At 39.0% G+C, this 27,804-nt stretch overlaps 1 protein-coding gene across 2 annotated transcripts in view; it reads right to left on the bottom strand.

Annotated features, from left to right (window-relative positions):
- The window catches only part of LOC136875237 (protein lin-9 homolog), a 172,498-nt gene extending 169,060 nt beyond the window's left edge, over positions 1 to 3,438 (bottom strand). The window contains exons 1-2 of one of the 2 annotated variants that reach the window (XM_067148871.2): positions 3,385 to 3,438; positions 2,323 to 2,534 (exon numbers count right to left, since the gene is read on the bottom strand). In XM_067148871.2, coding sequence (XP_067004972.2) covers positions 2,323 to 2,534; positions 3,385 to 3,403 — 231 coding nt within the window. In that variant the 5' untranslated portion in view covers positions 3,404 to 3,438. The other variant, XM_067148872.2, reaches the window with a different exon arrangement.
- Positions 3,439 to 27,804: the final 24,366 nt, after the last annotated feature.

Raw genomic sequence — 27,804 nt, 5'->3', positions numbered from 1 at the left:
AATGAATGTTAGGTCAGAAAATAAACAATCATGCCCTCAAAACCGTTTGACATATGAACACAGGGCATATTTTACAGGCTCAGCTGACAGTGGACTCTCCAAAATATAAAATTTTGAATAATAACTTTCAGTTTAAAACCATAGCGAAGCACAGGTATCTCGCTAGATTAAAATATTATTTTTAATACTGAAAGTAATTTCTTTTCAGTTTCAACTTTGACATTATTTTTAAATAATAAAAATTGTGATTTGATAGAATCTGATATTTTTTCAAGAACAAAACATATTCTATTTGTCAGCTGTTAAATGTTTTCTTCTTCAGAAAAATACAAAGAAGCCAACGATGATGAAGGTATGACAATTAAATTTTGATCAGTTATGTTCTCTCTTTAGGTTTTCTCACAGTGAATCTTTACATCAATTTCTTTAAATCTTCAATAATTTTACTTTTTCTTTCTAGTATCAAATTTTTAAACTTCTAACAGAAAAATACTAACCACCTGAAAAGCAAGGTATGTTATTCTTATTAAGTAATTGTAACAGTAAATGTTACAATTTGCCATTTTGGGTCTCTTGCTCAAATAAAAGCAACAGGCCTATTTCATCAAAAAATTGTTAAAGAAATTAAAACAGTGTTTTATCATCCTTCAAATATTTTTTCTTTGAGTTTTCAGACAGTGTCTCACTTAGAAGCAGCATATCAATAAGCACTGGAATATTATCAGAGCACCTTTCAAGAAAGAAAAAACGTGTGCCTTCAAGTTAATCTTCATTGGATTTGTTTGTTGCAAAAACCACATCTGAAGAGAAATACTTGTTAGATTTACAAACAGCTTTATAATATACATATGCTACCAATATTTCATATAGGAATATGGAACACTCAATTTCTCCAGCTAATGCAACTGAGAAGACTATTTTGACTGCTGGAGAATGTGTAGTACTGTGCTGGTCCAAACAATTGCATCGAATTCGTTGCACTGTATTATTTACCGTGTTTGGTTTTTTCTGTTATTTTTCCAGATATCTTATGCAATTTCTTGTGCAATTACCTGATATAAAAAAACTGAAGGCAAAACTATAGAGTTTGCCTCACAATGTTAGTAACACAAGGTACAACTATGTGGCACATGCAAAGTGACTGTCCTCTGTTTAATACTTAAGGTTTCCACTAGTAGCACTGAAGTAAGTAGAATAGCACTGCTGCGAACAGTTGGTTTGATATGACTTTTTTTTTTCTTGCCATGTGGGCAGCATGCGCCATGGCGATAGAAAAGACCCTTTCTCATGACTGTTCTCATGACAGATTGGCCTGGATATGCAAAGATTACGAACTACTAAATTACCCTTTTTTCTTGCCGTGCGGACAGTACACGCCGCAGCCATAGATAAAGCCTCTCGAAGGGAGTGTGGCACCAAAGGGGCCACTCATGACAGAGATTGGCCTGAATGTGCAAAAAATACATTAAAGCTAATAAATGACCATATTTTTCTTGCCATAAGCCCCGAGATTGAAGGAGGAATTGAGAAGGAGTAAGGTTACCGTCCAACGCCATGACACTTTCAAACTTCGCAGGCCTCTTTAGTCTTTTTTTTTCTTTTGCATCGTTGGTAACGTCAGCCAATGCCCGTGATCCTTGGCAGAAGCAATGGATAATGGCGCCTGGACCACTACTTTAGGTTCTAAAAGTAAATATACTTCTGGGGGCGGGTGGGTTGGACCCTGGCAGGTGTAATGTATACCTGTACTCCAGAATCATTTCTGGGTAAGAATAGCAGCATTGAAACTAACACATTATGTAATAATCATTGCAGGACGGTACGCACTAGCCATGCGTCTTGGTGGGTGTGCTATGTACCAACTGATGAGCCCAACTTAGTACACGGGGGCAAAACGCTGGCAACCAGGAATGAGTTAGCTGGAAAATTTATAATGTCCAATAATGGACCGTTTCTATTGGTATCTATATTTCTACCGGAGTGGCGGTATCACACCAGATCTCACAGTGTGTAAAACAAGAGACAGGGAACTAATATCCAAAAACTAAGTACAAATTTTTGCTACTGCATGAATTTACCCTATTACTGTGACCTCACTATAACAGGTAGAAAGAGTGTAAAATACCAATTTAAGGATTTAAACTTTTTCAAGACCAGAAAGTCTAGATTACATTTCATATAAGTCTACCTCCATGTTGAAGTATGAGACAGTTTCTTCCAATCTCGACGTAATTAAAAAAATACAATGAACCTGTATATTATGATCAAAATATGCATATGCAAGCATCCACCCACCCACAGTAATTTAAAGTTTAAACATACCATGCCCCTTCTATTGAGCACAAGACCAGGCTGTGCTGGAGAAGGTCTTGGAGGCAACTCTTCTCCCACACGCTGAAGTCCCAAAGCTGCAGGACCCAACACAGTTGTTTCTTCATGATCCACGTCCATAAGCTCCTCATCAACTTCTTGCTTGATATCTCCATATCCCAGACCTCCATTTTTGAAAGTTAATAACGCAGCAGCCGACTCATCTGTAAAACAATCAACTAGTAACTAATTTGAAATATATCTCATAAGGAATTTTAAAAAAAATGAAAGAACAGAATAAAATAATTTTGTAGATGATCTTAACATTTATTTTTCAAAGTGCAGTAAGGAGGGCTTCAACCAAATGAAGTGCTACTAGAGAGCTGTAACAACTTAATAATGTAAAAAAAAACAAAAAACAAAAAAAAAACAAGTCATGAAGTGTCGGAAAAATTCACTGATCTATATGAACCCTGACACTATATCCCCTTTTCAGGAACTTGTATCGGAAATAGCGTATACCTTTATTTATACTACTCAATACGGTATGGTAAGAATTTTTTTTTAAAAAATTAGGACTAGTTAAAAAAACAGAAACAAGTCGTACATTTTATAAAACTGAAATTTCAACCGCAGAACGAACTGAATGAATGAAAGCGCCGTGTGCGGCCCTAATATAGCATGAATGTTCCACTTGTGATGAAGTCATGTTATTATTAGATATTTCACGACACAGTATATTAGATCACTGCGCGCAATTAAAACCCGAACACGATCTCAAGATGCATAACACATGAGCGCACACTGGTCATAGAACTGTGGTAAAAAACGTCCAATAAAAGAAAAATTTCCAAAATGTGGCGCATTTCCAGATTTAAAATTTTAAAATTTCGCAATCTTCACGAATACGGGAGAGGGATGTTCAAAACATTACAGATTTTACGAATTTCGTGGAAACGTACAGCAGTTAACAGGTACAGAATCCCTTTTCTTTGATTCTAAATAGTCATTAGAAATACTCTACTCGCGAAGACTCTGCTTTAAATCTATTTAAATCACACACACTTATCTTACTTTCAAGTTGATCCGCCATGTTGACGTAGCCCTCTAGAATTCATTATCAGTGCCTCCAACACACAGAACACAACACAATAAATTTAGCAACTGTGTATTCATATTTGAAGGAAAGAGAAAATTCGATTCCGTGCTATCCCTCTAATAAATATTTCCACTCGCGTTCTTTACCTCATAAATTATTAGAATACATGAGAAAACGAAATTAAAGTATGAGAGTATTCAGACTTCCTAAACTGCGCTCACAAATCACTTAGTCACTAGGCGTATATCATCTTGCAGAAGCATTTTGGCTTGTATTTTTATATATTGGAAGTGCATACGAATGTGCATACGATGGATTGCGAAAGCACAAGAAGAAACCCACTTAAGTGGCAAATGCAGCGCATCAATGCGGTCTCATTAGCAGGAAAAATTGGGCAAATATTTTGAATTCATGTTTATATTAGAATGGCGACGGAGAATCTGTACCTTATTGAAGGTTATTTCCGACATAGAAGGAGTACTATATGCATCATATTTATATTTATACGAGAACAGTAGTTTTTGTAGGATGGTGACATTTCAGATAAAGAAAATGTTGAATCAAATGGCTAAAGGCCGGTCTCCACTGATTAACATTTAACACCAACATGTTAAATTTAACATGTTACAATTGACATGTATATTGTGATTGTGTCTTCCAAATTGACTTTGCATGTTAACTCAGAATGTTGAGGTTAACACTTTTAACATGTTGGCGTGTTTTCCGTTCCAAGTGGAAAACATGTCAAGTCAATTCGTTGTTCGTGAGATGTTGACACAGCTTCGGCAACTTCCTTGCCGTTTCCATGTCAACAGATAGGCAAACGACGCAAACGATGTGCTTCTCGTGAAGTAGGATTATAGTTACAAGACTCCGTAACACTCATTCTCTTTGTTATAACTTATAAGCTACAAATACAGTACCGGTACCGGCACGCGCACGTGTGCCGTTCTCTCTGTACACTGTACTAAAATTTATAGTCAGAAATGGAGTGGAGCAAGATTACTTTGTACTTAATTAATGATATAATAGAAAGGCCTTGTTTGTGGGATGTCTCATCAAAGGAATACAGAGATGAAGCGAAGAAAGCCGACAGTTTCCAGGAACTCTAAATCATCTATAATTGCTCCCGCGAGTGCATTGAAAAAACCTAGCGTCCCTCCGCTCCCAGTACAGTCGAATATTGCAAAAAAAAAAAATCAGAAGTCGGGTGCGGGAGCGGACGAAGTTTATACTTCAAAGTGGTTTGCTTTTGAAGCAATGAGCAGGATGAGGGGAAGAGATGTGCCTAATAATACTGCATTTCTAAGTCATGAAAAGAAGCAACAGTAGCAATAACAAAGAGCCAAATCCTCTTCATCTGAGTCCATTGTCCTTATTTGAAAATACTTTTTTTTTGCTAGGGGCTTTACGTCGCACCGACACAGATAGGTCTTATGGCGACGATGGGATGGGAAAGGCCTAGGAGTTGGAAGGAAGCGGCCGTGGCCTTAATTAAGGTACAGCCCCAGCATTTGCCTGGTGTGAAAATGAGAAACCACGGAAAACCATTTTCAGGGCTGCCGATAGTGGGATTCGAACCTACTATCTCCCGGATGCAAGCTCACAGCCGCGCGCCTTTGAAAATACTAGACACCACCTAAATGTATTACCACAAATTAATATGATGAACTACTTAGGGCCTATATAGGCCTATAAACGAAGAAAGTCAAGTTCAACATGTTTATTAAGTGTGGGCACAATGTTAAATGAAATAGTATTCAACATTTAACATTGAACATGTTGATGGTGTCACCAGTTAACATTTAACATTTTTAACACTTAACATGTTGTTGTTAAATGTTAATCAGTGGAGACTGGCCTTAACTTTAAATTATTGTTTTAATATATCCATTTCGTTAGAGAAGTTAATTTAAACAATATATATATAAAATAACATGTCGTGATTGACTGATTCATCATCGCCGAACCAAAACTACTGGACATAAAGAAAATAAATTTTGGGAATACATTTAGGCTATATTACAATGTAGGTGCTCACGAAGGGAGGATTTTTGGATATTCTTTCGCTAAGGTGGTGTAAAATGGGGGGGGGGGATTTTTTAAATTAGTGCATATATATCTCAAAATTTTAGCAGATTAAAGACGCGAACATTGGTATTTGCAATCTCCTTTAAAAGTAAGGAAACACGTATTTTTGTTTTGTTTTCGGAAATTCCTCTTAAGGGAGGGGTGAAAAAAATTTAAAAGGGGATGAATACCCTTTATGAGTATACTCATATATGAAAAACTGAAGATGTTACAGACATGAAAATTGGAATTTGGAATCTCTTTTAAAAAGAAAAAACTCGTACTTCTTGTTTATGGAAAATCAAATTAATGGGGGTTGAACAGCGGTGACAGAGAGTGATTTTTTCAAAATAATATATCTACAAGTAGCGTGCATTGTGGGAATGCAGGCTAAGCGGGGTTTATCCATTGGACTTGAGAAGCAAAGTAAGCACTAATGCAAGTGTAAGTGCAACAATTTATTTTATGTTGTCAGTTGGCAATACTTTTTTAAATAACAGTTTTTGCTGCAGTATTTTCTGCAGTATGTATGAAGATTGAATTTCTGCAGTGCGAATTTCTGTAGTAGCGAGGGTATGTGACACACCTATCGCTTGGCTCACCCAGCGTTGAGACCAAGGTGACGCATGAGTAGTAACCGCGCCAGTAAAACATTCTGAGTTAACATGCAAAGTCAATTGGAAGACACAATCACAGTATACATGTCAATTGTAACAAGTTAAATTTAACATGTTGGTGTTAAATGTCAAAAGTGTTAAATGTTAACTGGTGACACCATCAGCATGTTAAATGTCAAAAACTGTTTCATTTAACATTGTGTCCACACTTAATAAACATGTTAAACTTGACATTCTTTGTTTATATACAGGTAGTTCATCATACAATTTATGGTAATACATTTAGATGGTGTCTAGTATTTTTAAATAAGGACAATGGACTCAGATGGAGAGGAATTGGCCTTTGTTATTGCCACTGTTGCTTCTTGTTTTGATTTAGAAATTCAGTTTTATTAGGCACATTTCCTCCCCTCACTCTGCTCATAGCTTCAAAAGTAAACCACTTTGAAGTACAGGGTATAAAATTCGTCCGCTCCCGACTACCGACTTTTCTGAACTTTCTGCAATTCTCGACTGTACTGGGAGCGGAGGGACGCAAATTTTTTTTCGATTTACTGGCGGGAACAATTATAGATATTTTCGAGTTCCTGGAAACTGTCGGCTTTCTTCGCTTTATATCTGTATTCCTCTGATGAGACATCCCACAAATAAGGCCTTTCTATTATATCATTAATTAGGTCCAGAGTAATCTCCTTGCTCTACCCCATTTCTGACATTTTAGTATAGTGCAGAGAGAACGACACACGTGCGTGTACTGTATTTGTAGCTTATAACAAAGAGAAGGAGTATTGTGGAGTGTTGTAATTATAATCCTACTTCATGAGGAGCTCGTCGTTTGCATCGTTTAGGTTATGTGTTGGCATGGAAACATCATGGAAGTTGCCGAAGCTGTGCCGACAACGCACGAACAACGAATTGACTTGACATGTTTTCCACTTGGAGCGGAAAACACGCCAACATGTTAAAAGTGTTAACTTAACATTCTGAGTTAACATGCAAAGTCAATTGGAAGACACAATCACAATATACATGTCAACTGTAACATGTTAAATTTAACATGTTGGTGTTAAATGTTAAACAGTGGCGACCGGCCTTTAAGCGAACTTGGTAAGCCGACAACTCATCGCTGCCCGGCTTGATCGCATAGCGTAGCGGTGTGAAGCGGTTATGATACGTTTATTTACTGTGATTTGGCTTATTGCTGAAACAGTTCTTGCGAGTGAGAACTGACAGCAGTGAAGAACTTTAAAAAAACGAGTATCCAGTTCACCTTAGAATTGAAAATTAGTTTTTTTTCTTAAATGTAACAGTGTGAGAAAAACTTGCCTACTAGAAGGTCCCGTACTAGCGTTATAATGGACCTTTTGGCGTATTTGTAGGAGCGTACGTTCTAATGATTTTCATAATAAAAACATGCAACGTGGACAGTGATTATAATCAACCTGTGTCATGAGTGTGTAATTGTGCATATATGTAGAAGTATTTAGTGAAATATAACTTCTTCTTAGTTTCAACTACCGTAATATTTGCGATGGCTGAACGACTGTTGGACTGTTTCGTTTTAGGAGCTTACAGTATGTGAGAAACTAGAAATTGTTCAGTCTGGAAAACCTTCTATAGATATGCCCAACCTTAAAGGGACGCATAAAAACAAAAAATCAAGACTACGTTCGCCATTTCCAAACTTCACTGTACAGTAAAAGAGAATGGATTTCTGGAAGTTCCAAATTAAATAAACAGTTTTGCTGGCTACGTTTTCTCTTTGCAAGAGACTGAACTGTTTGGTTCGACAACAGTTATGATAATCTGAGTGACTTGCACAATGCCATTCAAAAGCATGAGAAATCGCAGTCACACATTTCTGCACTGTTCCAGCTGAGAACGTTTGGAAAATCTAGAATTGATATTCAGCTGTTGCTCAATTGCGTGCAACCACTGTACAATACTAATGAGACCGTTTGGAAAAGCAGAGACGTGCTCAAGCGATTGAGTGATGTGTGTTTTTAGTTACCGGTACCCACAAATTACCATGCCGAGGACATTCTGAGAGTGAAGATTTTTTTGAACAGGGGGTGCTTATGTGGGTGCGCTGAACTTACTCGGCACTTACGCTGCGACGTTAAGTACACACCTAGAAACATCGACCGTGTTTCGCGGAACTTCAAACGATATAAAATGACTTAATAAGGGCTGTCAGTGATGTAGTTTTGGAAAGAGTGAAGTCAGAAATATGATACGCTATTTTTGTTGCCCTTCTTCTTGACGAGACTTCAGAAATTATGAATTTGTCTCAACCATCAACCACTCTAAGATACGTTGATTCTGAAAGTGGTAAAATTCACGAAAGGTTCATTTCTTTCACTGATGTCAGCGCAGATCGAACAGCTAGTGGTTTGCATATGAAAAACATTGTTACTGAGCTTGACTTAAAGTACAGGTTGGTTGCACAAACGTTCGACGGACCAGCTGTGAAGGCCGACCACGCAAGTGGACTAAGAACCAAAGTACAAGAAGTCTTTCCGAAGGCCATATTTATCCATTGCTTTAGTCACAAGCTTAATCTGATTTTGTTTCAGTTATTTTCCTGCATCAACGAATGTAAAATATTTTTTCAGACCTTAACGGGATTAGGATATTTTTTTTCGCAAGTCCTTTAAACGCTCTCATGAAATGAAACGATTTACAGTAAAGAGGATGTCTCGAAATGCTCCAACACGGTGGAATTTTTCATCTCGTCTTGTTCACACAGTGAAAGAACATCGCACTTCATTCCTTGAATTCTTTCGGAGTGTTTTAGATGAAAGCTCAAACTGGGACAGTAAAACAGTAGTAGCGGTATAATGTTTCATGACATTTCTAACTCGCATTGAAACTTCTTTTCTGTAACAGATTTTTAGCAACATTTTTACCTTCACTGATATCCTTTCCAATGTCCTTCAACCGGGCGAGTTGGTCATGCGGTTAGGAGCGCGCAGCTGTGAGTTCGTATCCGGGAGACAGTAGGTTCGAACCCCACTGTCGGCAGCCCTGAAAATGGTTTTCCGAGGCTTTTCATTTTCACACCAGGCAAATGCTGGGCCTGAACCTTAATTAAGGCCATGGCCACTTCCTTCCCGTTTTAGGCCTTTCCTGTCCTATCGTCGCCATAAGACATATCTGTGTCAGTGCGACGTAAAGCAACTTAGCAATGTCCTTCAGTCCAAGCATTAAGACGTCCTACATTGCTCCCAGAAAGTTCAGGACATCAAAAGAAAGATACTGAACCTCAGGAATAAGTGCGACGTAACTTGGGCCGAGTCTCTTGTCTATCATGGTGTCAAAGACTCTCCACCTAATAAACGACAATGCCGGGAAGGAGATGCAATAATTTCAAGGAAATGCCATTACCACTCTAGCTTTGACAACATTATTGTAGAATTAGACGAACGATTTGGTCATTGAGCCAAATACTGTTTACATCCTTGTTGGATCATCTGAAGTATGGAGCGTACAAAGCTACTTTTCCTCATTCTGCTTTTGAAGATCTTAAACTGTGCTATAAAGACTTCTTGGATTTGATCCGATTGAAGAATGAACTTACCGTGCTGTATTCGTTTGACGAATTTTATGGTCAACAATCTCATCAGTTAGTGTGTTCTCTGTAAACCAAACAATTAGATACAGCCCTGCCTGAAGTGTGCGAATTGGGTAAACTTATAGTAACTGTTCCAAGCACTACAGCGTCAGTTGAAAGACCGTTTTCAGCTCTCGGGAGGATTAAGACTAATCATAGGTCAACGCAGAGTCCAGAGCGACTTTCAGGTTTGGCATTTCTATCCATAGAAAAGGAAGTTCTGCACCAACTGGAAAGAACAGACACATTTTATAATAATGTCATCACAACATTCACAAAACAAGAGAGACAAATAGATTTCACCTTCAACTAGACTCAATTTCCTTTTGATCGCACCGACACAGATACGTCTTATGGAGACGATGTGATAGGAGAGGTCTAGGAGTGGGAAGAAAGCGGCCGCGGCCGTAATTAAGGTATATCCGCAGTATTTGCCTGGTGTGAAAATGGGTAAACACGGAAAACCATCTTCAAGGCTGCCGACAGCGGAGCTCGAACCCACTATCTCCCAGATGCAAACTCACAGCTGCGCGGACCTAACCGCACGGCTAACTCGCCCGGTTAACAAAAATCTTGTGGAGGGACATAATGCATAGTTTTGTTAATTGTGGAACAAACAGTGGACAATAGAAGAACTTCTGACAAAAACCTAACAAATAATTTACTATCAATTTTGAGATAGGTCTATGTGTACAACGTAATATGCATGATGTTCTTGCACCTGTGTCAGGGGTATTTCAAGTCGGATTCCAAGCTGACGGGTAAAAAGTATAACTGGACAAAGAGTTTTCTGATACATACGAGATCAGGGAGTTTTTTTAACAGAATAGTGACGGGTGGTGCATGAAATAGACGTGATTTCTACTAATCTAAGTACTTCGATGCAGGAAACTGAATACAATAACAATTTTTAAAAAACGCAACAATGACACGCTTGTCTTCGTTTCTTACAGATTATGCACTGTCATTGGGAATAAACTATTTCTATACATCTCAATAAGTTAATTGGAGCTTTAAAAATGATACCAATTTTTAAATCTACAGATCTACTAGTTTAAATCTACTACTTATTTTGTGTTTCCTGAAAAGCCAAGAATTTGGCATGATACCGTACGCTCTAGTTAGAAGCCCTTCAATTTTCATGAGATTACAGTTAAGTCTATATAGTTACAGCTAGGTTACATTCTTTTATGTAATGATGTACGTTAAATTGTACTTCCTATGTCCGATAATTAGTACGTACTATTTTGGACAACACCCCCACTTTTCAAAACCACTGCACGCCACTGATATCTACAGTCTATCTCGGAATCTTAACATGTTACAGTCGTGGAAATTGGCATTTGGAATCTCACGTAAAAGTAAAGAAACGTAGATAATTTGTTTTTGGAAAATCCATTTAAGGGGAACTGAAAAAGGGGTGCATTTTTAAAACGAGCATATCTATAGTTCATCTCAAAAACTTAACATGTTACAGATGTGAAAATTGGTATTTTAAATTTCTTTTAAAAATAAAGAAGCATGATTTTTCTTTTTGGAAAAAACATGTAAGGGTGGCGTAAAAAGGACTGAGAAAGGAGATTTTTTTAGAATACTGATATCTCAAAAACTGAAGATGTTGCAGGCGTGAAAATTGGTATTTGGTGTATCCTTTAAAACTACAGAAGTACCGGCACGTATTTTTTTGTTTCCGAAAAATCCATTTAGTGGGGTGAAAGAACTAAAAATTTAGTTGAATTATTTGCATGAGGATACTTATACTTCAGAAACTGAAGATATTGCAGACGTGAAAATTGGTATTTGGAATATCCTTTAAAAATAAACATGTATTCTTTGTTTTCGGAAAATCCACTAAAGGGGTAGTGAAATAATTGAAAATTTAGTTGAATTATTTGTATGAGGATACGTATATCTAAAAACTAAAGATGTTACAGACGTGAAAATTGGTATTTGGAATCTCCTTTAAAAATAAACACGCATTTTAGGGGGAAATCAACTTGCGGGAGTGTGGGGGGGGGGGGAAATAGAGTTGAAATAGTTTTATGAGGATACATATATCTCATAAACTGAAGATGTTACAGTCGTGAAAATTGGTATTTGGTAGCTCATTTATAAATGAAGGAAAAGGTATTTTTGTTTTCGAAAATTCACTTAAGGGTGAGGGTGAAAGGAAGTTAAACAATTTAATTCATTTATGCGGATACTTATATCTCAGAAAATGAAGGCTACAGGGGTGAATCACCTTTAAAAATTAAAAAACACGCATTTTAGGGGGAATCAACCTGCTGGGCGGGGGGATTGGGTGAGGAATTGAATTCTTTTTGTCAGTATACATATATCTAAAAAAATTGAAGATGTTACAGTCGTGATATTTGGTAGGCCTATCAACTTAACTGGAGTGGGGGCTGAGAAAGGAGTTGAATTCTTTTTATGAGGATACTTATATCCGAAAAACTGAATATGTCACAGACATCAAAATTTGTATTTGAAATGTTCATTCAGAGTAAAGAAACCGGTATTTTTTATTTCGGAAAATCTACTTAAGGGGCGGTGTATGAATTGCAAATTAGTTGAATACTTTCTATAAGGATACTTATATTTCAAAAACTAAAGATGTTACAGAAGTGAAAATTAGTATTTGAAATCTCCTTAAAAATAACAAAACCCATATTCTTTTGTTTTCGGCAAATCCACTTAAGGGGTGAATGATTTGAAAAATTAGTTGATTTAATTGTATGAAAATACTCATATCTAAAAAACGGAAGATGTTAAGTTACAGATGTGAAAATTGGTAATTGGAATCTTCTTTAAAAATAAAGAAACACGAACCTTTCAGGCATGATATAGGCTTATGGGCTTATGACGTGTCATGAAAATAAGGTGAAATTCTTTACATTTCTTAGAGAAATTTGCTCTGCCTCATCAGAAGAAAATCTCGACTGTCCACGAGAAATGCTTCTTAAACAATGAGGTTTCAATTAGACGTTATAATAGAAGTGTAAATGGTACGTTCATTCGTGAACAGATGGCTTCCCAGACGCGGTACAGCGTTAGCGTCCGAGGCGGAAGCTGACGGAACCATCAGAATCAGTCTAAGAGGGTCACATAACAGGTGTACGCACAAATGAAATTATGATATTGACACACGCCTGGAATGAAACATCTGGCGATGAAGAACGTACGAATTTGGGAAACACCGAAACGAAATAACAAGAGTGAAGGGACAGCGAAGGGAACCACCTACGTAAATCCTTAATGGCTAGCAACCAGGTATTACTTAACTGATAGCCAGTGTCCCTGTTGAAATGGTTAGGATTTCAGGTATTTCCACAGTTTCCCATAAAATCTTGGACCTGTAGTGTCTAATGTGGGTAATAGCTCGAGCATCTTGGAACATGGCATAATGACCCGACGATAGAGCGTGCTCAGCTATTGCTGATTTGTCCTGCTGGTTGAGACGAATATTACGTTCATGTTCCTTGATACGAGTGCCAATGGACCGGCATGTTTGGCCAATGTATACCTTACCGCAACTATAGGAAATTTCGTATACCCCAGGATGTAAAAGTGGGGAAATTTTATCCTTGGTTTTACCCAGACCATGAGCAATTTTATTGACGGTGCCAAACACGGTTTTTATATCGTGTTTGCGGAGGACCTTGGTAATTCGATCTGTGGTGTTGTGAATGTAAGGCAGGTAGGCAGTTCCCTTCACTTCTTCCTTCTGTTAGCTTTGCTTGGTCGTTTCTCTGGGATGCTGGTCTTTATGAATCTGAAAATCGTTGTAACCATTGCCCTTGAACGTGACTTTGAGGGTGTCCATCTCCACCTGGATATTTGATGGCTCACAAATTCCCCTCGTCCTCTTGGTGAGTGTCGTGAGAATGCCTTGTTTTGTGCTATACTTCTTTCTTCTTTATGTTTTCTACTGAGATGCAGGGACCATAACATCATTCCCAACTGTGTGAAGCTGAAGCACACGATAAATACTCTGAAGGCCAGGAGAATATATCAACGCGCTAGCAAGGCTCTTGTGATCGAGAGAGTGCATTACACTCATAAGGAACTGGACTCAGCTACACACACTTGGGAATAATGTTATGGTCCCTGCATCTCAGCAGAAAACATAAAGAAGTATAGATTCTTCCTGCTTAATTTGCTGAATTCTGAAGCCGCCTTAAAAGTATCCTCCCCATAGAGGTTTTTAATGTTGCCATTGATAAGGGTAATGCGACGATGGTTATGGACATTGACGAGTATAAGGATAAGATCTAGGATATATTGTCAGAGCCAGTTTACAGACTGAGCTCACGTGACCCCACCACACGTGTTTCCAACGCCACCGTGAAGCTCTTAAGGTAATCTTCAATTCCTAAGAAGGAGGCTAAACATCTATCCCCGGGGGACACAGTGCCACCTAGATTATATGGACTTCCTAAGATCCATAAAATAGATGTTCCGCTCAGACCTATTGTTAGTGCGACAGCTTCTCCTACGTATACTCTGGCTAAATACATAAGCTAATTGCTTCAGCCACACATAGAACGTACTGCATCATACGTCAGGGACTCTCGGTATTTCGTCAACAAGCTGTCAACCACAACCTTTCAACCTAACGCACTTTTGGTGAGTTTGTTCACTAAAGTCCCGATTGATTCGGTCATGTCTCTCATTGAACACCTGTTCCCAGAGGACGTTATTAAGCTATTTTACTACTGCATGACTTCCAGCTATTTCTTGTGGGGTGGGAAGTATTACGCACAGACTGACGGAGTGAATATGGGAAGTCCATTTTCACCTGTAGTGGCTGATTTATATATGGAGAATTTTGAGGAGGAGGCTATTGTTTCGGCGCCCGTCAAACCTATGACATGGTGGGGGTATGTTGATGATATATTTGTGGTCTGGACAGAAGGTCCTGAGAAACTTCATCTATTTCTAAACAACCTAAATCAGCAACATTCTACAATTAAATTCGCTATGGAGATGGAGTCAGATGGATGCCTTCCTTTCTGGAATGTTCTAGTAAAAAAGAAACCGGACGGCTCCTTAGGACGTACCGTCTATTGTAAGCCTACCCACACAAATCGCTATCTTCATGCAGATTCTCACCACAATCCAGCACAAAACAAGGCATTCTTACGACACTAATCAAGAGGGTGAGAGGAATTTGTGAGCCATCAAATATCCAGGTGGAGATGGACACACTCAAAGTCACGTTCAATGGTAATGGTTACAACGATTTGCAGATTCGTAGAGTCCAGCATCCCAGAGAAACGACCAAGCAAAGCTAACAGATGGAACAAGTGAAGGGAACTGCCTACCTTCCTACAGTCACAACACCACAGATCAAATTGCCAAGGTCCTCCGCAAACACAATATAAAAACCGTGTTTGGCACCGTCACTAAAATTTCGCACAGTCTGTGTAAAACCAAGGACAAATTGTCCCCACTTTTACATCCTGGGGTATAAAAAATTTGCTGTTCTTACGGTAAGGTACACATTGGCCAAACATGGCGGTCCATTGGCACTCGTATCAAGGAACATGAACGTAATATTCGTCTCAACCAGCCGGACAAATCAGCAACAGCTGAGCACGCTCTATCGTCGGGTCATTATGCCATGTTTCCAAAATGCCCGAGCTATTACGGACACTAGACACTACAGGTCCAAGATTATACGGGAAGCTGTGGAAATACTTTGAAATCCTAACCATTTCAACAGGGACACTGACTATCAATTAAGTAATACCTGGTTGCCAGCCATTAAGGATTTACGTAATTAAGGCCACGGCCGCTTCCTTCCAACTCCTAGGCCTTTCCTATCCCATCGTCGCCATAAGACCTATCTGTGTCGGTGCGACGTAAAGCCCATAGCAAAAAAAAAAAAAAAAGGATTTACGTAGGTAGTTCCCTTCCCTGTACCTTCACTATTGTTATTTCGTTTCGGTGTTCTCCAAATTCGTACGTTCGTCATCGCCAGATGTTTCATTCCACGCTTATGTCAATGTCATAGCTTCGTATGTGCATACACCTGTTATGTTATGTGACCCTCTTAGACTGATTCTGATGGTTCCGTCAGCTTCCGCTTAGGACTCTAGCGCTGTACCGCGGCCGAGAAGCCGTCTGTTGACGAATGAACGTACCATTTCCACTTATATTGTAACTTCTAATTCAAAACTTGTTGTTTAAGAAGCTATTCTCATGGACAGTCGAGATTTCCTTCTGATGACGCAGAGCAAAGTTCTCTGCGAAACGTAAAAAATTTCACCTTATTTTCTTCACACGGAACAAGTCCAAAAACCTATATCATGTCTATAAGTACGGGCCGTGAAATCATCAATGTCAACGAACATTTTGTTTTCAGAAAATCGACTTATGGTGCAGGTTGAAAATAGGTAAAGAAGGAGTTTAATTATATTTATGGGGATACTTATATCTCAAAAACTTAAGAAGTTACAGACGTCAATACTGGTACTTTTAATCGCGTTTAAATTTAGAGAAACAGGATTTTTGATTTTCAGGAAGATCAATCAATCAATCAATCAATCAATCAATCAATCAATCAATCAATCAATCAATCAATCAATCAATCAATCAATCAATCAATCAATCAATCAATCAATCAATACTGATCTGCATCTATGGCGGTCGCCCAGGTGGCAGATTCCCTATGTGTTGTTTTCCTAGCCTTTTCTTAAATGATTGCAAAGAAATTGGAAATTTATTGAACATCTCTCTTGGTAAGTTATTCCAATCCCCAACTCCCCTTCCTATGAACGAACATTTGCCTCAACTTGTCCTCTTGAATTCCAAATTTGTCTTCATATTGTGATCTTTCTTACTTTTAAAGATACCACTCAAACTTATTTGTCTACTGATGTCAGTCAACAATATCTTTATGTAAACAACATTGTTTATTATAGAGCTGGCTTTGTTTTTAAAACTTGTTGAAGACCATACAGTGTTGTGTATGTATGTATGTATTTATTAATGAACAAAACAGGCGTTCAGCCCCGAATACATGTTCACAATAATAATAAATAAATAAATAAATAACTAATAATAAACGCAGTCCAACCCAAGCCACCACTCTCCACCACATACAAAATAAAATGAAATGAACACCTCATCAGCCTGTTCTATGTTTACAATCTGCTGCTGGTGTTGCAACTTGCTGCTTGTTATCACTCACACGTACCCACTCATCACGCGACCTTCTTGCTTCAGCATTTCCATCACCTCTATTGTTCCCTGACCTACTCCAAAATAAGCTACACCAGCAACATTACACTATTGCATACCAAACCAGCCATGACACTAACATTGCATTCAATCTTTCAGATTCCACCTCCTATAGTACAAGTCTAAATAATAACAACAATATTCCGTCATAACATTCCAATCCATCATACCACAGCTTTTACCAATCAGCGTTAACATTGCTTCATATCATTTCAATCCGCCATAACACTCCATAATAAAATTACCTCTCCATCTCCCAAAAATTTCGACCATGCATAACAAATACCAATCACGCCTATACCAACACCTCTCCAACATCATACTCCTTCCTCCTCTCCATACAAACAAACCACAATTTACAAAATTGTAATAAAATCACCTCTCTCCAGCTCCAAAAATTCAATACTCATACCAGACACCAATACAATAATACCCCCTCCCAACTTCCACGAATTCGGCCGTAAATAAACCATCTCAATACCATACCATACATCACCTAATCATACATACTAAGCCTCCAATGCTTCCGACACCATATCTCAGCAATACAACACATACCAACACCTCTCCAACATCATATTTCTTCCTCCTCTCCATACAAACAAACCAAAATTTACAAAATGACAATAAACTCACCTCTATCCAGCTCCAGAAATTAAATACTTATACCAGACACCAATACAATAATACCACCTCCCAACTCCCACGAAGTCAACCATAAATAAACCATCTCAGTACCAAACCATACATCACCTAAATACTAAACCTTCAATACTTCCCACACCACATTTCAGCAATACAGCACCAACTCCACATTATATACCACCTCTACTTATATCACCACTTCTCCCACACTACATTCCAACGATATAACACTTTTCCAACACCACATTTACCACCACTCCTCCAACTCCAAATATCACAATAAATATATCACTTCACCATTACCACATCTCAGCCTTCACAAATTATTTACCATCATAACCTAATGAAATTACAATGAATAACCAATACCAGTCACGCATATACCAACACCTTTCCAACATATTTCTTCATCCTATACCACTTCTCCATTACCATATTTATACCACCACTCCTCCAACTCCACATATCAACAATAAATATACCACTTCACCATTGCCACATTTCAGCCTTCACAAATAATTACCATCATAACCTAATAAAATTACAATGAATAACAATTACTAACATATCATAAAACAAACAGACCATGCAATCCTGTCCTCTTACCCAACTCCACCTAACTAAGTACTCAGTCCCTATATTCCCTAATCCATTAGAATTTTAACATACTATCCCCTTCCCTTATACAGATAACTATTCCACCCCCCTATTCCCCTGCCCACCCTCTAACTCACTCTCCTTCATTTTACTCTCGCAGGCCTTTTTTGTCGCACAAAAATACCTGTTCAATTCACCCCCTTTTTCCCATTGTTTAATAATCCATCTCAGTATTGCGTTCTCATCCCCTCTCCCCAGTATTTCCCGATGCTCGGCACTCAATAATCCATGTCTTAACCCCCTCGTTACCTCACAGTCTCTTAGCAAGTGAAACTCATCATTCACATCTCCACAAAGTACACACCTTGTCTTATCCCTGCCCTGTAACCAGCCTTTATTCCTTGGCAGACCTAAAAGCCACCACATCATCCCATATCGTTTTGACCTATCGACGTATCTAATATTCAACCCTGCTATCTCCTCTATTTTCGTCAAAACAGTCAGCGAATTTCTTAGTCTGCTTTCCCCCAATAATTTCTGCCTATGGATATCTCTAATTCTCCTTTCCAGTATATTCATCCCTCTCACTTCTGTCTTTGACCAAACCTCCCCCCACAGGTGTCCTAATCCTATCCTCTCCAAATATCCCTTTATTTTTTCTAACCATCCACCCTTATACATGCTCTTAAATTGCTGTACATATGCTGCCTGTAAAACTCTCCCACCTTCCTGTCTTTTTAAATTCATCCAATATCTAACTATTCTTTTCACACCCTCTGATTCCAAATCCTCCCCACACATTAATTCCGCCCCTACATTTGCTGTACACCTCGGTAAGCCCATCACTAACTTGGCAAAACTACTAACAATCCTTCTTAGTTCCTCTCTTTTCTCATCCAGCCCCCAAACTTCTGCTCCGTATAATACCCTCCCCACGATTACCGACCTGAACACGAGTCTCAGTGTTTTGTAACTGATCCCCGGGTACTTGAGTAGCAAATTTCTGACTGAGGCTAAGGCTACCAATCCTCTATATTTCATTCTTTTGATCTGGTCACTCCAAGTTCCTTTATCATTAAAAATAACTCCTAGATATTCCAGCTTCCTTACCTGTTCCAATCTTTCTCCCTGAATTACCCAATTCCCTTCTATCTTTCTTCTTTTGTTCACCTGTACTACCAATATTTTAGACTTATTTCCATTAATTTTCAATCCCCATTTCCTCGCAAATAGCATCACTGACTCTAAGGCCCTATTCATCGCCCCTGAAGTTAACGTCATCAATAACACATCATCCGCAAATATCAGTCCTGGCACTTCCAAACCATTAATTACTGGTACAGCCCAATTTTCTGCCCCAAACCCCTCTAAAATATCGTTGATAAATAAAATAAACAGTATGGGCGATAACTTACATCCTTGTTTTAAACCCACCTTGGACTCTAATGGTCCACTCATTCTCCCTTCTCCCAATTTTACACAAAACCTGACGTCCCTATATATTCCTTCCACTGCCCTCAACATCTTCTCCGAAATCCCTAACCTACCTAATTTCTCTAGTAGGGCCTCTCTATTTACCTTATCAAAAGCTTTCTCAAAATCTATTGCTGCTACATAAACCGTACTTCTAGCCATATTCTTATACTTTTCTAAAATAGTCTTTACTATCATTATATTATCCACTGTTCTTTTCTTTTTCCTAAATCCCCCTTGGTAATCTGTCAAAATTTCATTTTCTTCCGCCCACCCGCTTATTCTGTTCGCTAGCACCCCAGTATATATTTTACTCAAAGAATCCAACAGAGATATACCCCTATAACTGTTCACAATGTTCCTACTACCCTTTCCCTTGTATATAGGGCATATAATTCCTGTTTCCCATTCCCTAGGGTAATTTCCTCCCTCGAATATCCTATTGAATAGTTTCACCATGCCCTCTATCATTATCTCATTTTTACTAATTTCCTTCCAAAACTTATTATTTATACCATTACACCCCCCGGCCGACTTCGCTCTGGCTCTGCTTATCACTCCCCGGATTTCCTCTCTTGTGATTTCTTTATCCAAGTCATAAATTGCCACTCCCCTATTCCTCCAAATTACTTCTTCTCCCGAACCTCTCCATCTATCACCCCCCTTTTTTCCTAGTAATTCATCGAAGTGCCTGACCCATTGCACTTCCTCAATACTCGTTCTCTCCATATTCCTTCCACCCTTAATAATTCTATTAATCTTATCCCAGACTCTCTCAAAATTGTTAGTCTTGCAGTCATTATTTATGGCTTCCATTTGTTCCTCTAACCACGTCTTTTTTGTCTCAGAGACTTTCTTTTTATACTCCTTCCTCAATCTACAGAAAAACTCCCTTTCTTGGCTCCCACCTTTCCTTCTATATTCTCCTAACGCGTCCATCACCTTCCTCCGCAATCCTTCACACTCCCTATTAAACCATTCTTCTCCCTCTTTCTTATTTCCTTTTCTAGCTTTCACCTTCTGCGCTATCATCTTTATTGGATGTAGCAACAATTCCAAGGCTTTATCAGTATCATTCTCTTCTAACGCCCCTTCCCACCCATATTTCAGAAGATGTAGCTCCTCCTTTACTACCCTATTCCAATCCCGGCCCACCTTCTCTGTCCATTTATACTTATTATAACCCCTCCCTCGTTTATCCTTTGTCTCATTTTCCTTCATTGTACACTTCTCTTCCTCTCTTTTCAGCATAACCCTCACCGGGAAATGGTGTGACTCAATCCAATCTCCTATTTCCATACTTACAACTTCCTCAATCATCCCTTCCGAGCTCAAAACCATATCTATCACACTACCCCCTTTCTCCGTAACATATGTCAATTTCCCCGTCCTGTCACCCTCTATCCACCCATTCAAAATATACAAGTTTCCCACAGCACACATCTCTAGGAGCTTCTCTCCATAACTATTTGTAATTTTGTCCTCACTCCTTCTGCTTTCTAACAAACACATTCCATCCTCCCTACTATAAACTGGGCTCTGTTCTCCTATTCTCGCGTTCCAATCCCCAAATAACAACATATCCTCCTCCCCTGGATACATTCCCCTTATCCTACCAATATCCACCAATAACTCTTCAAAAAATATTTATTTGCATATTCTGAATTACTAGGGTGGCAGTAAACAAAAGCTAGATTTATTTTCTTCCTCCATCCCTCTCTCCCTCCCAAATTCAATCTCAGCCATATGGTTTCCATCATATCGGTCTCTATATCCTCTACTCTTTCACTAATTTCTTCCCTAATTAGAACTATCATCCCTCCTGGTGCTCGTCCCTTATTCCTCTCTTTTCTTCTATATTTATATTTTATCTCAAACCCCTTCCATGCAATCTCCCTCCCTGTTTCCAACCACGTCTCCAAGAGTGCCACAACATCGAAACTTTCAATTACTTCCCTAACTTTCTTGTTTCCTAATTTGCTCCTTACTCCTTCAATATTCACACATCCTATCTTCCAATATTGTTCACTGTCACCACCAGCACCGCTTCACTCATTTTCAATCCGTCCGTCACCAATCCACTCCTGGCCTCCTTCTTCTGCCTTGCCTGCCATTTCCCAATAGCGGCCCGGTACTGTTCAATGCCGACCATGTTTACAGCACGCACTTCGCTACGCAACCTCTCTCCTCGACCGCTCGAGCTAGACTGATACAGTGTTGTGAATATGCTGCAATGTTGACAGTGTCTATTAAACCAGACCACAGTTCATACTTACTGCAAAACTCCTACATCAGATCCAACTGCTTCCACACAGCAAGTTTCCAGAGGTGATCTTAAATTTGCTTCAGAAGCAGTGTTTAAAATAGTGCAGTATTCAGAGAATTGCTTCCGGTCTCTTATGAGGTTTTCGGATTGGAGCAAGCCACATGCGCATGCTCAGTTTGTTTGTGCTGTGTGTCGCTATTTGACTCTTCATCATCCAAATATTTTTCAAATTAATCACACAATTAATTCTGCTATTGATGTTGAAGATTTACACGAGACCAAGGTATTGAAAGTCATTGTTTCTACATATATTTCAGTTAGATTAAGAGCACAGTCAAAAGCAGTAATAAACAGTGCTACAAATGCTACTGAACGACAAAATCTGACAAAACACATCTTATTATCCAATGTGCAGTTTAATGTGAACTTGTATTCATCATTATTTTCATTTTCCCTTGTCCAGCTCCTGCCAGATCGAGATGTTGATGATACTTCTCCGCCGTTTCTTCTCCTTCCACCACCTCTATTCAGTAACTGAATTCCATTCCAGTCTGCTTTTTGATATATTATTCTTGACAGAGTATACCCATCTTTCATTGGGACTACCTCTTGCCCTATCTCCCTAACTAGGTCTTAATATAAGGAAAGATCTTCAATGGGGTAATCTCATAAATATGATTGTAAATAAAGGGTACAGAACTCTGCACATGGTTATTAGGGTATTTAGGGGTTGTAGTAAGGTTGTAAAGGAGAGGGCATGTAAGTTTCTGGTAAGACCCCAACTAAAGTATGGTTCCAGTGTATGGGACCCTCACCAGGATTACTTGACTCAAGAACTGGAAATAATCCAAAGAAAAGCAGCTCGATTTGTTCTGGGTGATTTCCGACAAAAGAGTAGTGTTACATAAATGTTGCAAAGTTTGGGTTGGGAAGCCTTGGGAGAAAGGAGACGAGCTGCTCGACTAAGTGGTATGTTCTGGGCTGTCAGTGGTGGGATGGCGGGGAATGACATTAGTAGACGAATAAGTTTGAGTGGCGTCTTGGGAAAGATCACAATATGAAGATAAAGTTGAAATTGAAGTGGACAAATTGGGGCACATATTCGTTTATAGGAAGGGGAGTTAGTGATTCGAATAACTTACCAAAAGGGATGTTCAATAAATTTCCACTTTCCTTGCAATCATTTAAGAAAATACCTTTCTTTGCTAGTTGCTTTACGTCGCATGTCGTATGGCTTTTTTGCCGGGATATCCCAGGACGGTTTCGGCTCGCCAGGTTCAGGTCTTTCTAACCCCGTAGGCGACCTGCGCGTCGTGATGAGGATGGAATGTTGATGAAGACAACATATACACCCAGCCCAATGCCATTGGAATTAAGTTAAAATTCCCGACCCGCCGGGAATCGAACCCGGGACGCTTTGAACCGAAGGCCAGTACGCTGACCGTTCAGCCAACGAGTCGGATATCTCTCCACTGACAGCCCGGAACATATCACTTAGTCGAGCAGTTCGTCTCCTTTCTCCCAAATCGTCCCAGCCCAAACTTTGCAACAGTTTTGTAACGATACTCTTTTGTCGGAAACCACCCAGAACAAATCAAACTGCTTTTCTTTGGATTTTTCCAGTTCTTGAATCGAGTAATCCTGGTGAGTGTCCCATACACTGAAACCATACTCTAGTTGGGCTCTTACCAGAGTCTTATATGCCCTCTTCTTTACATTCTTACTACAACCCCTAAATACCCTCATAACCATGTGCAGAGGTCTGTACCCTTTACCTACAATCATATTTATGTAATTACTCCAATTATAATCTTTCCTTGTATTAACACCTAAGTACTTATAATGATCCTCAAAAGGAACCTTCACGCCATCAATGCAGTAATTAAAACCGAGAGGACTTTTCCTATTTCTGAAACTCACAACCTGCCTTTTAAACCCGTTTATCGTCATACCATTGCCTTCTGCCCATCTCATAATATTATCGAGGTCATTATGCAGTTGGTCACAATCTTGTAACTTATTTATTACTCTGTACAGAATAGTATCATCTGAAAAAAGCCTTATCCCTGATTCCACGTCTTTACTCATGCCATCGATATATATGTATATATATGAAAACATAAAGGTCCAATAGTACTGCCTTCGGGAATTTCCCTCTTAATTATTACAGGGTCAGATAAAGTTTCACCTACTCTAATTCTCTGAGTTCTGTTTTCTAGAAATATAGCCACCCATTAAGTCACTCTTTTGTGTAGTCCAATTGCATTCATTTTTGCAATAGTCTCCCGTGATCTACCCTATCAAATGCCTCAAATTGGTCACTTAAGGGGGAGTGGGCTGGAACGGAGTGAAGAAGATGAATTATTTTTATGAGGATACTTATATCTCAAAAACTGAAGATTTTACAGACGTGAAAACTCGTATTTGGAATCTCCTTTAAAAATAAAGAAACACGGAAAATCCACTTATTGGGTGGAAAATTTGGAAAAGTGGGTGAATTTTTACAATGAGTAACTTACCTGTGTATTTATAGTATATGTAAATCATAACATGTTAGAGACGTGAAACATGGGGTTTGGAAACTCGTTTAAAAATACAGGAACATGTATTTTCTTTTTGTTTTTGGAAAATCACTTAACGGTCCTGAAAAGAAGTCAAAAATGTGTTGAATTAGTTTACGAGGATACCTACATCTCAAAAACTGAAGATGTTACAGACGTGAATTGGTATTTGGTGTCTCCTTTTAAAGTAAAGAAACATGTATTTTTCTCCGGAAAATCCACTTAGGTGAGGGTGGGTTTCGGGTGTGGCAAGGACTGATAGAGGAGTTGAAACTTTATGGGTATATTTATATCTCAAAAGTGAAGATGTTACAGATATGGAAATAGGTACCGGTATTTGGAATCTCCTTTAAAATAAAGAAACATGTACGGTACTTTTTTCGACTTGAGAGAAGACTTAAAGTGAAGATGTTACAGATATGGAAATAGGTATTTGGAATCTCCTTTAAAATAAAGAAACATGTACGGTACCTTTTTCGACTTGAAAGAAGACTTTTTCTCACATGTACAGTTCTATGTCGCATGGCCGTCTTAGTCCAAAAACCACAAACGTGGTTTCCAAAGATTTTCTGGGGTAAATTAAACTTAGTTTATCGGTGAGTTTTTTACCTGAGGGATTTTCAGACTATGTCATAGTACAGTATTAAGGAACGATTCCTTTTGTCAAATTACGATATCCACGCGTGCAAAGCCGCGGGTAACTGCTAGTTTAATATAAAATAATTAATGTCATACTCGTATTTAAATAGAAGGGACTCGGGCCAAAGATACTGTAATATTTACCTTATGAGTAATATATCCTTATTTTGAAATACCGGTTATGCCAAACGAACCAAACACTTAATAAAAATCAAATATTATTTTGATACAATCATGTTGATTATTGTAATCATTTATGTTGTGAAACTGTATTTATTTGTATTGTATGTATACGTATTGAAAAATTTCCTCCGGTTGAATTATACTGTTGTCCTCAATGTTGGGCCAATGAAATGTTGATGTTGAGCGAATTCTTCGAGCAAATTTCACTTCCAGACGTGACTCCTTTTCCGTCAGCTGTCCAACATAGATTTTGGTTTTTTTCTTATGACAAAATTTTGTAAGAATCCAATCATCCACCTGCGCTGTTGATAAATCTCTCTGCATTACATTTGTGAAGTCATGTTCTTCATCCATTTCTTTGATCTTGGCTTCCAGTTCAAAATCATCCAAGTCATTTGTGCATTCCTCAGCATTATCTTCATCACTACTTTCCACATGATTTATTGCTGTCTTTTTGGGTTTCTTCACTTGCTTTTCAGATTATATCCTTTCAATTTCTTTCAGCTTTAGAAATGCCTCCTCTTAGGTGATAACTTCTGCCCCTCCACAGATTCTTTTTCTTCCATGAGTGACTCTTGCTGCTCGTTTTACTTGCTCTAGGAGCAACTCTTCAAGTGAGACCCTTTGTGTGCTTGATGTTGATGCTGGGGAAGCAATATCATTTGAATCAGTTGTTGATGGCTTAGCTGGGGAGTTTCTTCATTAGATACTGATAGTGGCAGCGCTTGGGGAATTTCTTCACATGACACTTCTGATGGCAAATATGGAAGGCTTCTGCAAGGGTCATTGTTGCTGACTGATGAGTTACATTGCTTTGACCTTGTTGCAAACCTAACCATCTCCTATAGGCTCGCGGTTCGTAACTTTCTACAGGAATTACTGCACTGCAATAAGGAAATACCCCACCCTTTTCAAATCCACTCCGTAGAATACGTATAGTAGGATCTAGTTCTGACCAAATTCTTGATATGATGGATGCAAACGTTGATTTGAACCCGCTATTTTGGGATCCGGAGGCCGACACTCTACCACGGATTATTAGCAGTTGAGAGATAATAATAGCTTTCGCAGACATGTAGTGGACCAACAATATCCAAGTTAATGTGGCTGAAACGTCCAGTGGGTGCTCCGAAATTCTCCAAACGAAAGACATTATGACTTGTCACTTTATTGCGTTGACCCGACAAACAAGCACGATTTCAGGAGCTGGTATCTTTCTGAATAGATGGCCAAACAAATCTATCCGAGACTAGACAAGAAATGGCTTGAATGCTGGATGACATAAGTTATGAACCTTGTCAAAGAACTTGCGTCCGAAAGGAAGTGCCAAGATCGGACGGGGTTTCCCAGTTGATGCATCACATATAATGAGACTCGTGGTGCCTGGGAGGGTTACTTTATCTAATGTCAGCGACGTACCATCACGCAATAAGGTTTTGAGTTCCTCATTGTTCGCTTGTGATAGAGCCAGCGTGGCATAGCCATCTTCTAGTGAGGTAGCTTCAACACGGGACATCGTATCGGCGCTAACGTTATCCATAAGCTGAATATCAATCGTGAAATGGGATATGAAGGACAGCTGTTTAAGTTGGGCAGGGGGTAGTTTTTCTCTGCGTCGAGAAAACGCATAAAGCAGAGCCTTGTGGGCCGTATATATGGTGCAGCGTTGTGCTTCCAGTATATAGTGGAAATGCTGGACAGCCTCGTACACAATTTACATTTATCTGAATTAGGCTGGCCAGGTTATCAGAAGCGCTGAAAGATTCTAGATGAAAAAGTTAGGGGCTGCCAATTGTGTCCAAATTTCTCTTGTACACATGCTCCAACTTGAGTATTTGATGCGTCGGTAAAGGGACTTAGAGGTGCATCTGGCAATCGATGAGCGAAATGAGTGGTTTACGCTAGGCTTTCTTTACATTCGTGGAAGGCACTTTGCAATTCTGGAATCCAGGGGGCAGGTTTAGAAACCTTAAGCGTAGAATTGGCTACGACGTTAACCAATCGCCCCTGCGATTCAGCCGTATGTGGTAAGAAACGTCTATAGAACATGACCATGCCCAAGAACTGGTGGATGCCCTGGACAATCTTCGGTAGAGGTAAATACCTAGTGACCTCACACATAAAACGACGAAAAATTTGTTCAGCGTTTCGTAACCCAGATTCAAACAGCCCGAAAGGTGTCTCAATGGCTGTGTTTCATATGTCACTGGAATGGTTCTGGATCTGTTGGGCGACCTTGATAAGGTCAAAGGTACTGAAAATGGTTGACTCAGAGAAATTTTATTGCAAAAATATTCTATGTGTCGTTCCAGGTAACGGTCGGGTATTGTCCTTACGTTCAACGCACGATAATCGCCGCATGGACGCCATGAGTTGTCTCGCTTAGCTGCAAGATGCAAGGGTGAGGACCAGGGACTATTAGAAGGTCTCGCTATACCACACATTACCATGTTCTCGAATTCTTTCTTCGCTATCTGCAATGTCTG

This window comes from Anabrus simplex, chromosome 1 (assembly GCF_040414725.1).
Source record: "Anabrus simplex isolate iqAnaSimp1 chromosome 1, ASM4041472v1, whole genome shotgun sequence".
NCBI lineage: Eukaryota > Metazoa > Arthropoda > Insecta > Orthoptera > Tettigoniidae > Anabrus > Anabrus simplex.
The sequence above is the reverse complement of the archived record's forward strand: the minus strand, read 5'-3'. Positions and strand labels throughout refer to the sequence as shown.